Below are 12,421 nucleotides of genomic sequence, written 5' to 3' on the forward strand. Positions count from 1 at the left end.
TTAAGCCGCCAGTCTTTAAATTCATGTCAAATAATTCAGACAAATCGTGTTAATTTAAAGAAATCTAACGGAAAACCAGTCAGTCAAACACCTTGATCATTTCCAGGCTATCCTAATCTTTATTTGTTGCAAATTACAGTACCAGGGAACTATTCCTCGGAGCACGCAGAGGGAATATTTACAGAGGCGCACATTAAGCATACCTTCACAGAAACAAAAGGAAAACAAAACAAAAAAATAAAACATTTCAGTCACAAACAGAGGCATTCAAGTAGCATTACTGTTATACAGGATGTATTTGTAGTATTTTTTACTTTTGTGTCTCTTTAACCCCATTAAACCCAGTAGGTATAGGACCAGTATATATGCTAGTATAACGTACGATACTAGTAAATATACTTGCTTTTCTCTTTTTGGTTACCATTTTGTTTTTATTCAACTGGGTGTTTAGGGTTGGGGGTCAAGTGGTCAAACCTTCAGGTGGAGGGAAGCAACACGTCCATGATTGCAAAAATTACAGCAAGCAGACGATGAGGAGAAAGGCTACATGACTCGACCCCCCCTTAGGTGCTACTGAATTTTTACCCCTCCCCCATCTTTACATTTCAAGATATGCAGCCCAGGGATGAGAAACAGGACACAGAAATGTCACAACAGGGAGGACAAATCAAAACGGAGAGTTATTGCCTCTGAGGATGGCTCATCACTTTGTCAACGTTTGGCTTTGGTAACAGAACCAACACTGATGGCGATATGGAGTCTCTACTGTAGTCTATATGTACAGTAAACAGGACCTCCTGCTGCCTCATCAGTCCACGTGTGCCTCGGATAAAACATCAAAATAAACACCTGTCTATAGTGTATTTTCAGCTGAGGAAAAAAATAAATCCTTACAATTAACGTCTTATGATGCATGAAGTGTTTTTGATGACAAATGGGAGTAAATGAGGAGGTAGAGGCTCAACAGCACCCAGGGGAGGGTCACAACACCAAGGGAGGGGGTGATGGAGGAGACAAGGCGAAGGTGTATGAAAGCAAAGGCACTCCAAACTATAGTTACACTATACATGACTAGTTCTTGTTACAATAATACAGCTGATATCTACTGTACTGTACAGGTAAGGTTGAACATATGGCTGGATAAAGCTGATCATCGTCGTCATCTAACAATATCCATAAACAATATCAGTTCTGCCCTGTTTTTTTTTTTTATTTCTTTTTTCTTTCCCAACTCTTTTGTTTTTGCTCATAAACAGTACATGGGTCAGCATATATACATACCTTAAACACAACATGGGAGACCAAAAAAAAAAAAATCATAACATAAGATACAAGACATACAAGTCAGAGTTTTGGTGACGAGCATTTATAATGTATATACAAATTCAGTTTTTTTTTCTTCTTTTCTTATTTTAAATGTAGTGAATGTTCTTGGTAGGTAAAAACTGTACCGAGCAGCTCTCTGTGCACTGTAATGTAAGGATGAAGGGTGGCTAACACTGTACAGAGCGCCGCCGCTCACTGACAGACAAAAAAATAAATGAACTAAACGTGATCATCTGGAAGGAGGAGGCGGATGCACGCAGGAGGTGAACAGTTTTGTCGAGACGCTGCTCTGTCACACTGTTACTGAGTCCAAGGCAAAAAGGAGCAACGCAGGTGCTCCGAAATCAGCCTTTAACACTAGAAGGAGGACAGAACCTCCTGCTGGACTCTTCCAGCAAGAACAGAGAAAACAAACAAAACATCACCGCATCTACATCTGTCATAGGCAGCAGCAAATATTGCCACTACTCTGCCAGATATGAGCTCAACATAAATGATTTCTGAACCATTGTAGTTATTATACATATATCTATATATACTTTTTGTACAGAAAGAAAAGTCATATATAAACTGGGTGTATGCTTGTTTGTACTGTATGTATATATTATACAAGCACACAGGGGCAGATACACGTCACACCCGTTGCACACCTCCACCAGAAAACACTGCCTGGGAATCCAAAGTAAAAATAAAATAAAAACAAGCTAACCAATTAAAAACTAATCCAGGAGAAGGAAATCATCCGATCTGCTGAGCTTTTTCTAACGGACATCATCATCATGCATCAAGGTGTGCGAGGATGTGGCTGTGTCTGAGTGTGTGTAATACACGTGCGTGAGCCTCATGCCTTGTCTGCGGAGATGAAAGGGCAGGGCACCCACCCCCCCTCTGTGGCTGATCCTACTGTACTCGGGTCATGCACTACAGGAGGAACCAGAGGAGGGGGAGGATTCAGAGATGTGGTACGATACAGAGAGGTAGGGACAGTCGAGGAGGGGCTGAGGGGAACAGCAAAGGGCTTCTTTTTTTTTTTTTCCACAGATTGTCCTCTTACAAATATAAGGAGGCTAACTGTGCAAGTATACCTGTACAGTATACTTGTAGTCGTCAACGCTTCTGCCCTTACATTTCACTGTTAAAGAGCACGGAGAGTTCAGACAGCTGGGGAGCAGAGAGGAAGGTCAGGGGGGCTTGGGTTTGTGTGGTCATGTCTCAGGGCTGTTGTGTCGCTGTTGAGCCCCGGGCCCGCTTTAGCGTCGCTGCACCGCTGCCAGGAGCAGAGCTGATGGCAGCTCACCCCCTGGCCAGGGGGCGCAATGGAGAGGCTGTGGGCCGGGGCTGAGACCGGGGCGGGGGACAAGTGAGGTCTGTGGGCTCAGGAAGTGGAGTTGGAAGCCGAGGCGGAGGCGGTGGTGGTGCTGGGACCCCGCTCTGTGCTGCTGCCGTCTGTGTGCAGGAAGAAAGGGATGTTAGTGGACATAAAGATAGAAAACAAAATAAAAAAATAAATTGGGAAATGTATCTTACTTATTTCAATAAAAACCCAACCTATTCTTCTTTGCAAAAACTCAAAACCTTATTCTGCAACTGATTCTTCCTAATGACACTCACCAGCTTGGTCACACATTGCTGTGAGGTGAACTAAACTCTGCTGATAAATACTCAGATGCAATTTTCCTTACAAATATGGCACCATATAAAATGAAAATAAAACAGCCTTAGTTTAATAGCTAAAAAACATAATAATTGAATAAACAATGAACTAATCCTCTAGTTGACTTTTTAAATCGTTTTTTAAGAGATAGTTTTTTAGGCTCTAACGGTCTTTATTTTGTTATTTTGTCTGAAAGTATGTGGACAGGAACCTGAGACTGGGTCATGCGCTCCACCTCCACACCATAGCAGTACCCTGACTTTTTAAATTGTCATTTCCTACCATTAATACATTTTGTTTATCAATACTTATATTTTTATAGAGCGAAAATCACGAATAGATGCTATTTTTAGGCACTAATTCTGAAATATACTGAGGCCAACAATTTAAATATAAAGAATAGCCAGAGGCTCTAACAAAGGATCAAAACATAGTAAACATCTGTGCCCTTCCTTCACAATTAAGATCTACTTAGCTAATAGATGCATACCAATGAATTAGGACTTAATCTAAAAGTTAAATGAATTCAGTAATTCAACGCAAAAACAGAAGCTAATAGATTCACGTCATTTTAAAATCTGATGAACATTAAACTGCTTTTAAACTCCACAAATGACTCCCACCCCTCAAACAACAATAAGCCATAAATAAGTCCTTCTAAGCGGTAAATAAAAAGGAAAAAAGAACAAAGCGTGGCTCTGACCTGTGTTGGCAGACGCGTTGGTTGGTGTCGCGGCTACAGCCTGGCTGCGGGCGTGGGCAGGGATGAGTATGGAGGCCAGTGAGGGATTACTAGAGAGCTCTGAAAGATAATGAACAGAAGGTATAAGGTCATGCTGCAGCACAGCTTTTCTCGACAATGGAGACACTCAGAGGTGTTAAAGAGCAACACTTTCTGAAGCAGCACCCATAAAAAACAGAAAACACTGGTTAATTCCAAAATTTTGATACAGGATTAGATACGCATGGTAGAAGAAATGAGCAAGAAAAATAATCTTCAAAGCATAGGAAAACCTTAAAGTGTGTGAGGTTTTTATATCAAAGGAGATAAATAAAAAAGCAGACGTTTGTACAAAACAGAGTATTACAAAGAAATATGGACTTATAACAGCTGGATGGATTGCTACAGACTTAAGACAATGCAAACATCTGTCCACATGCTCATCCAGGAGGAGAGAATTCTGGATGTCAGTGTTTTAATAAAATCTGCTAAATTTCCTTAGATTAAAAAATCTTTTAACCATGTTCTGTCTGGATGATTTGAACAAAAATTATATATATATAAATCTGAAAGGGTTAGTTCAATGCCTTCAGATTATTAGCATATTGGTTAGAGCATACCCTGGGTGGTGAAGTTGAAGAGTGAGGGCTTCTCTCTCCCGTTAGGCAGCTTGATGTTGGGGTCACGCAGCTCATCAAAGAAGGAGTGTGCGCAGGCCTCTAGAGGGGTGAGGCGCGCCGTGGGCGTGTACTCCAGCAGGCGAGAGCAGAGGGCGATGGCCTCTGGAGGCGTACGAGGTCGGAAGACCTGAACAACGGTGGGAGACAGCAGCAGCGTGTTAAGATTGTTCATCATATTCATGGATTTAACACATCTGGGAGCACGAAGACGGTAATGCTGAAAGAGGAAATTTGAAACTGTTTTGTAATATTTTAGGAAGGCTTCGCATTCTAAAGCATAGCTTGCATGTTGATAGTATGTTGACAACAAAGGGCTCTGAAACAAGGTTGCTTCCCTTTATTTTGGGTAGAAATTCATATCCAGAGTAAGCCTGGGAGATAAAGTGGATTTTTAGCACTATCATCATTCACCATGATAACTGGCGACAATATTCCCATGTCGTTAAAAGAAATAAATGTAATTCAGCCGTTTTGCCTGTGTGTGCTTGTGGCTGGTGTTTCCCTCCCCTTTAAAGACACTGCAGCATGTGTACAATCACATGACTCCACCCATCCAATCAGAAGCGTAAATAAAGAGGATGAGCCCAGTGAAGCGTCTGACACAGCTGTAGAAGAAACTACGGATGTGTTTGATTTTAGAAATCAAGACATTTTTCTAAATTTTGGGACAATATAGTCTTTTAAAGAGTACATTTATATACATGTTTAAGCCAGAATGATTGGATAATAAACATGACTGCCCTACGACTTTAAATGAGAAACCCATTTACGGATAAAAATATTTAAATAAACTAAACATTATCGCCACATATCTGACTAAATAACCATTTAAAACAACTATTTTCATTTTTTTCAGATGGAACTATTCCCATACTTGTATTATATTAAACTGCACTTCCAATATTCACCACTGTTTGGCACCAAGTACCGTTTTCCTCTGAGCAGGGAGCAGCCGGCTTGCTTGGACTCGCAAAGAATCATGGGATATCAAAGGCTATGTAGGATACACCTGACCCGTCCTTCAAATCGGGCAAAAAGAGGGACGCATTTGTCGGCCACGTAACGAGGAGTCTTGCAGGCCGAACACACCTCAGCGCCGCCCTATGACGTAATCGGCCAACACATCTGGCTTTCGGGGGACACAGCCCATGAATTCAAACTCAGCCTACACCAGTTAATCCTATGGAGCCGAGCAAGAGCAGAGAATAAGCTGAGTGCGCAGAGAAGAAGTCAAGAGTGCGTTTTTAGAGTTGAAAACATGGCAGAACAGTTTGGAGCGAGGGTGTGTGAGTTTAAACGATGCATATTGTTCTCACTGCACGCTCAGTTCGGTGTCGCAAAAATTACGCCATAGATATTGAGCCTGAAAACTGTGGAGACTAACCAAAGTAAGACATCTAACCTACAGCACAGCCACGCTGTTGAGTTCAAAGATGTGCAAAAGGCTCCATTACCTTTGCACAAAAATTTTCACAAGCGAGGAAACATTTTTTCTCCTGTTCAATGAGACATTGTTGAATGTTTAAACCTGAATGTGAGCAAAATTTTTGTATTAAAATGAAAGTAATATGTCATGTGATTTATTTTATAAATAAATTATAAATAGATCAGTTGCATTTCCTGCACATGCCTTTATCTCTAATGAAGGAGATGGAGAATTTATAGTGCATTTATTGTTAACGGGGTAAAACTGCCCAATTTATCGTGATATTAATGTGAGGCTATATCCTCCAGCCCTAATCCAGAGTCAGCTTTTCTCAGTTTCTTACATTTAAAACTAGATAATCCTAAACTTCACCTAATTTAGGGCAAACATCCCTACATTAAATGCATGCATTCCTCTCTAAAATGAATTAAGGTGTAAATTATTTTTATTTCATTTAGTTTATTTGTTATAACTATTCTCACATAATTTACAAACAAAGGTAAGTAAAAAATATATTTTTTCTTTTTGTTTCAATTCTCAAACATATATGCATCTTCTGTTCTAATGTATAACTTTCATAATGTTTTTTTTCCCCCTCAAAAGAGTTTTCATTAAACCTTTAAAAAAAAAAAAAAAAAAGAATATAAGCTTCCAACATAAAAAATTTGAGCCTAATGAAAATCGCCATTATTAAATTTTTCAAAGTGAACTACTAATCAAAAATAGGTCAGCACTAATCAATTATTTGATTTATTGGTTGATCCGTTGATTATTTTTTTGGAACAATCCATACACTTAAAAGCAATACTTTAATTAAATTAGCATTTCTAAATAAACAAAATAAATAGCAAATGCTAAAGAGGAAAAATGTATTTGTGTATATTTATAAATGAATTGTTAAATTACTATTTTGGTTTTTTTAGATTATTAAAAAAATAGATAATTTATAGATCAGTTTATAACTAATAACTTATAAGTGCAGCTCTAGATTGAATACAAAAATAGAAGTGCTAAGGAAAATTATACATTCAAAAATTCAAAAACAGATTAAAATCCAAAATAACACTGAGATAAAATATAACAGCTAAAGAATAAAACTGAGACCTCACTTTATGACTTGTTTAAAAAAATAGTTATTATATATCTATGGTATTTTGATTTAGCTATATGTAATGGTACAACAAATTATTGGATACATTTATTGAATTGTTCATTCATCAAGCTACATCTAACCACATTGTTGCAACCTAGACATATGCATGGAAACCAGCTCTGTGAAGAAGCTGCTGTTCCAAACAACTTCACCCACCTATGTCCAAACCTCTCTATCGCCACCTGCTTTTAGTGGCTAATAATACTAAATACAAAAAACCTCAATCTAAAAGGAAGCTCTTATTTTAAGCTTTACAAGTGTTTTTCTTGTTCAAAGGACAGTACATAAACGGATCAAAATTATTAAGACTGGATACATTCTACAATTAACACAAACTTCTTAGTGCATAAAGCATTTAATTATCGATTCAATCAATTTTCCTGAGTCTTCAAATGTTTTTTTTTACCTCTGAACAAGAGATATTTTCAGACATATTTTTAGCAAAGTAATTTTTCTGAACATTTTCAGAGATATTTTTCCTATGTAGAAGGGATGTCACTCTGATATATTAGATTTTTACAGGGTTAATATCCAACTGTTTGAAGTTAGTTTTTTTGGTGTCTCACTGTTTTCATTTTTAAATCAACTTTACCAACTAAATAGTCCAGGTTTTTATCAGTAACACACCTAAAAAAATATAAATACATAATACAAAAAATATAAAGATAACTAATAGAAACAGCACATCTCTTAAAGAACAAAGACATTTTATGGATGGTTTTGGTCTCAGTCTCTCTGTATGGACAGAGCTGATGAGCAATGAGCTTTTTAATGAATCATGCCATTTGTTCTGTAAAAGTATATAACCCAATCGATATGCTATAATTCTGATCTGAATAATAAAAAAAATTAAATAAAAAACAGCAGTTTATTCCAATGTCATTTAGGAATCATATTCTATCCTGTTAGATTTTAACTTGGCTCAGATATGCCTCATTAGTTTAGGAAAACTAAATGTTAAGGGTAGAGAAACCATAACCTTTGTAAATAAGCATGTATGGTGAACTGATCAGCAGTTTAAATGTTTATAAGACAATGCTTTTAAAAAGCTAAGAGACATTGTTAAGACTGGGGTTGTTTTATGAGAAGAAGTAGAAATCCACCTTAAAAGAGCCTTAGCTAGGACTAATCAGCAGAGGGAAAAATTATGTGAGGTTTATGTTTGGAATTATTTACAAGTAGAAAAAATATGAAGTGGATAAACTTTTTTTTCCAATGTAAACAATTGTTTATCTTCATTCTAGATTTTAAATACTTAATCTCATTTTGCTTAATGGTGGCCCTACTTTATCTAGAAATAGGAACTATGAAATCTAGACTATAAAGCCCATGTCACACCTTGACGATTTAAGGGCTGGTTATTCTCCCGCAGCAGTGTGTCGCAGTGATCTTGTTGCAAATATTTTTGATTTATGCCCAATTTTGAAGCGTGGTCTGTGCTATGTTATTTAATGCCACAACGCAAGAGGGTCAATCACCAACTAGCTGTAAGTCTAGATACGGCTGAGGCGGTGAGGAATTGGGAAAACACAAGGGAGGGACATGAGGGTGATAAAGAGCAGGGGTCCAGGAGGAAAAAGGATCCCAGCGTTCTCGTGCACCTCGCTCTTCTAGCTGGTCCATCTTCACGAGTCAAACAAAACAAGCTGGTAAGATAACAAACAGGAAATACGCATAGAGTAGAGCGGATGTAGATTTGACCAATCAGAGGCCTCCTGTCTGCAATACTGTCTGCAGTTACCTACAATGGAGAGGTGCAGCAGAGTGTTGTGGAAGGGGCGGGGGCATACTTCAATTAACTGCGACACACACGCAGACAACCTGGTTTCTGAGCATAAACCAGCCTTTAGACAGCGTATGCCTGATGTCCTAGAATCTCCCAAAACGCTAGCATATGCTGAACTTTGTATGTATCTTTTCAATTTCATAACAAGTCCAGAACTTATGTCCAACGACAGCCTAACTTATATGCATAAAGCATGGCAGCGTAATGCCCATGAAGCCAGTGTCCTGAGGGGGGCAGCAATGCGCCCTGAGGCGCCCGGCCTGCATAAAAAGAATTATTTTATTACGGTATTAACCTGACTGCTGTTTACCAAGAAAGAAAGAGAGAAGGTTTGCAGTTGCAGCAGATTAAGCATCATGTCCGCAAGGAAGTTTGGGGATGAAGTCTGGAGGAGAACTGACAGTTCCCTCCTGTGAACCCCATTTTATACAGAAACACTGCCAATACACCATCATACAGCAGCTGTAAGTTCAGCGGTCATCTGGAACACGTCAAATATGTTGATATGCGTTGGACATAAGTTCTTGATAAGTTAAGCACAAGTTACTCATAGGTTTTGGATAAGCTAGACGGCACAACTTAGGAGTAACTTACACTTAAATTATTTTAACGATCAGATCATTTATGGCCCACGTATGAGCATACGCTGGCATAGGTCAAGACGTATTTACCGTTTGTCGACGTGTGCTAGTGTGTTTTAGCTTGCTAATAACTTAAACAAAACTGGCCCATAACTTGTGCAACATATGCCAGTGTTTTTGCCAGATTTTTTGTATATCAGGCGTACATGGGCTAAATCGCCATGGTGTGACAGGGACTTAAGAAAAGTGTATATAGAAGACCTTAATATTTTACATTCTATGGCACATTAACTCTGTGTGCTACTGTGGTATAGTACAGTAAAATTTGGGTTTCCCATAATTTTTATGTAAGTAATACCTGTATCAATTGACATGATCAACTATTTCAATTGGAATAGTATAAATTGAGAAACTAAGATGCTTTGTTCTATGCTAGCTTTTCTGATTCCCATATTTATCCAGACTTTAAAATGAGAAAGACCAAACGTCACACTTTTCCAGATTTTCTAGTTCAAGGAAACCAGTATTAAATCTTAACCAATTCTGAAACTTATCACAGAGCCATTATTGAACAAAAAAATCTGACACAATGGCTGAGAGATGCATCATCGTTTACCTAAATATCTACTATATAAGAGGTCTTTAAACAGCAGAACCTTGTTAGTTTTAAATAATATTTAATGATCGTACTGTAGCCTGAAGTGACCAAAATCCAATTTTTTTGGCCATACGCAACCTGTATCTGATATTTTTATGACAGCCCGAACAACACAGATCCAGTTTTTAAAATGCGAATGCTTAAAATGTGGTCCTGAATTCGATACGCATCTGATCTATTCAAATATTACCTGTGTCGCATTCATCTGACCTGATCATCATTAATACTCAACAAAGGACCCTATTCTCTGTCTTGCAACTCAGAAGCAGAAAGAAAAACTATTGACGGACGACAATGCCGAGAGCAGTCTTTCTTTTTGATCTTCTTGAAAAGATTGCTTTGTTAATGTGCTGGCTCCGGTCGGAAAAGAAATGAAAGATCACTAGATCACTCAAGCAGTACAATGCATGATAAGATTCGTATGTGTATGTGTGACGTCATTGCTTCGTCTACTGCTGCACGAGGGAATGTTGGGCTGCATAAATGCAGTTCACACAGAAGATCACATACAAGCAGGCCTTTAGCTAGGAATATTTCATCGGGTTTACAGCTTGATGTATGACATCTTTTTGAAATGTAGAGTCTCTGAACAGCCATTTCCTTTATCTGGAGGTGGAAGGCAGCTAACTTTTTGTTTTTGTTACAAACCTACGTGGTGGCTGGAAGTAGATGTAAGTGTTTTTCCGGTATGTCGTACAAACTGCAAGCACCAGAATACTAAAAGTGAAAGTATTTTGCCAACAGGTTTCACATTTTTATTTAATTTAGGCATTAATAAACTGTTTCAGAGGAGTGATCACAGCACTTTGCATCACAGCGCTGTCTCTCTCCCTGCCAGCTCACAGATCAGCTTCTCTGATTGGTTGATGTGGCGCGTCGAGCTGCAAAAGTTTCATTTTTCCAACTCCAGCTGCTTGTGAAATTTTTTTACATTTGGGCGACGTTTCCAGGGGGAAAACAGGGCATATAATTTGTCCTTTCTTAATAAAGGCCGTTACATTTTCGGTCGTACACATTGCTAGCTGTAAGCCTGCATACAAGTCACATATATTTGGAAATGTTAACGACCACACAAAACCATAATTTCCCAAAAAAATAAGAATTTAGCATTAAGGCCTGCAGTGTGAATGTAGCCTTAGAAAGTCTGAGGAAAGAAATGTGAAAAACACTTAACCTTTATAGAGTGTACCTCATTGAAACTGCTATGCTAAGGCATTAAGAATGATTTAAGACTTTTTGCACTCAGCTAATATAAAAGCTACTGATTTCCCAAAACAGCTAAAAAAATGAGCAAGAAAGCAGGCTTAATATAAAAGCAAAAACATTCATTGGCCATTTTATTAGGTACAGCTGTTTGATTTCTTTTAAAAAATGAAGCAATTCAGCCAACCACATGGTTGCAACTTAGTGAATTAGATATCCATGTGGCATGGTTCGTGTTGTCAGGCAGCCTGATGGAGGTTTTTTAAAATCTGCTGACCTGCTGGGATTTTCACAGATAATGTGACACCTGTTTGGGCTAAAATAATCATGTTATAATGGAACCTTGAAGCAGATGGGCTAAAGGAGCAGAGGGCCACATCTAGTCGCTGCTCCTGAGAGCAAAGGGAAACTGAGGCTGCATAAACTGGACAATAAGATAAATAGAATATTAGGGAATGTTGTTCTAGAGTGGTTGGCTTGTGCTCTTGGAAGGCTGCAAGTACCTGGATCGATTCCCAGCCTGCACTTTGGGTCCCTGAGCAAGACCCTTAACCCCACACTGCTCCCCTGGTACCGCGCAATGGCAGCCCACTGCTCCCCAAGGGGATGGGTTAAATTCAGAGAGTTAATTTCTCCATTGTGAGATCCATTAAGTTAAATTACTATTATTAAAAAATGTTGCCTTGATGAAAGAGTAATATATTCACCCGAAACAATCAGATGGTAGGGTCCAAATTTGGAAAAAAGGAAATTAAAGCAAACATCCATCCAGCTGTTTGTCAATGAGCCGGGCTGGTAATGTAATGGTGTGGCATATTTCCTTTCCACGCTTTAAGTACATTAGTATAAAACAAGCACAATCTAAAACCCAGCAGCTTATCAAAGTACCCACCCCTTTAACGACCACACTCTCTGATGGCTTCTTCCAGCTGAATATTTCACCATGTCAGAGAGTTTATATCATTTCAACCCAGCGCTACACTGAGCTCTTATGGCCTCCATGGTCACCAGCTCTAAATCCATTAGAACCATGTGAACTGTGTCAGACTGGGCGCAGTTTTTAATCATGGATGTGCAGACAAGAAATCTGCATAAAACCTTATATCATTAATGTAGCCAAAAAGAAGGATCCAACCCACAACCAGAAATGTGTACCTAATTAAATGGCCAATTGGTGTCACACAATCAGATATATGACAATGTTAAACATGCAACTACAAAAACACAAGATTA

General features: G+C 38.5%; 1 protein-coding gene and 1 long non-coding RNA gene across 3 annotated transcripts in view; one reads left to right on the forward strand and one right to left on the reverse strand.

The window, feature by feature from the left end:
• The window catches only part of LOC107092053, a 258,975-nt gene that overhangs the window by 71,445 nt on the left and 175,109 nt on the right, over nt 1-12,421 (forward strand). The gene's annotated exons all lie outside the window — the stretch shown is intronic.
• gsk3b (glycogen synthase kinase 3 beta) overlaps nt 97-12,421 on the reverse strand; it is a 55,558-nt gene continuing 43,233 nt past the window's right edge. For both annotated transcript variants that reach the window (XM_015386331.1, XM_015386330.1), the window contains exons 9-11: nt 4,322-4,508; nt 3,684-3,782; nt 97-2,772 (exon numbers count right to left, since the gene is read on the reverse strand). In XM_015386331.1, the coding sequence (XP_015241817.1) occupies nt 2,702-2,772; nt 3,684-3,782; nt 4,322-4,508 (357 nt within the window). In that variant the 3' untranslated portion in view covers nt 97-2,701. The remainder of the gene's footprint in view (nt 2,773-3,683; nt 3,783-4,321; nt 4,509-12,421) is intronic.

This window comes from Cyprinodon variegatus, unplaced genomic scaffold (genome assembly GCF_000732505.1).
Source record: "Cyprinodon variegatus isolate N-32 unplaced genomic scaffold, C_variegatus-1.0 Scaffold364, whole genome shotgun sequence".
Classification (NCBI taxonomy): domain Eukaryota; kingdom Metazoa; phylum Chordata; class Actinopteri; order Cyprinodontiformes; family Cyprinodontidae; genus Cyprinodon; species Cyprinodon variegatus.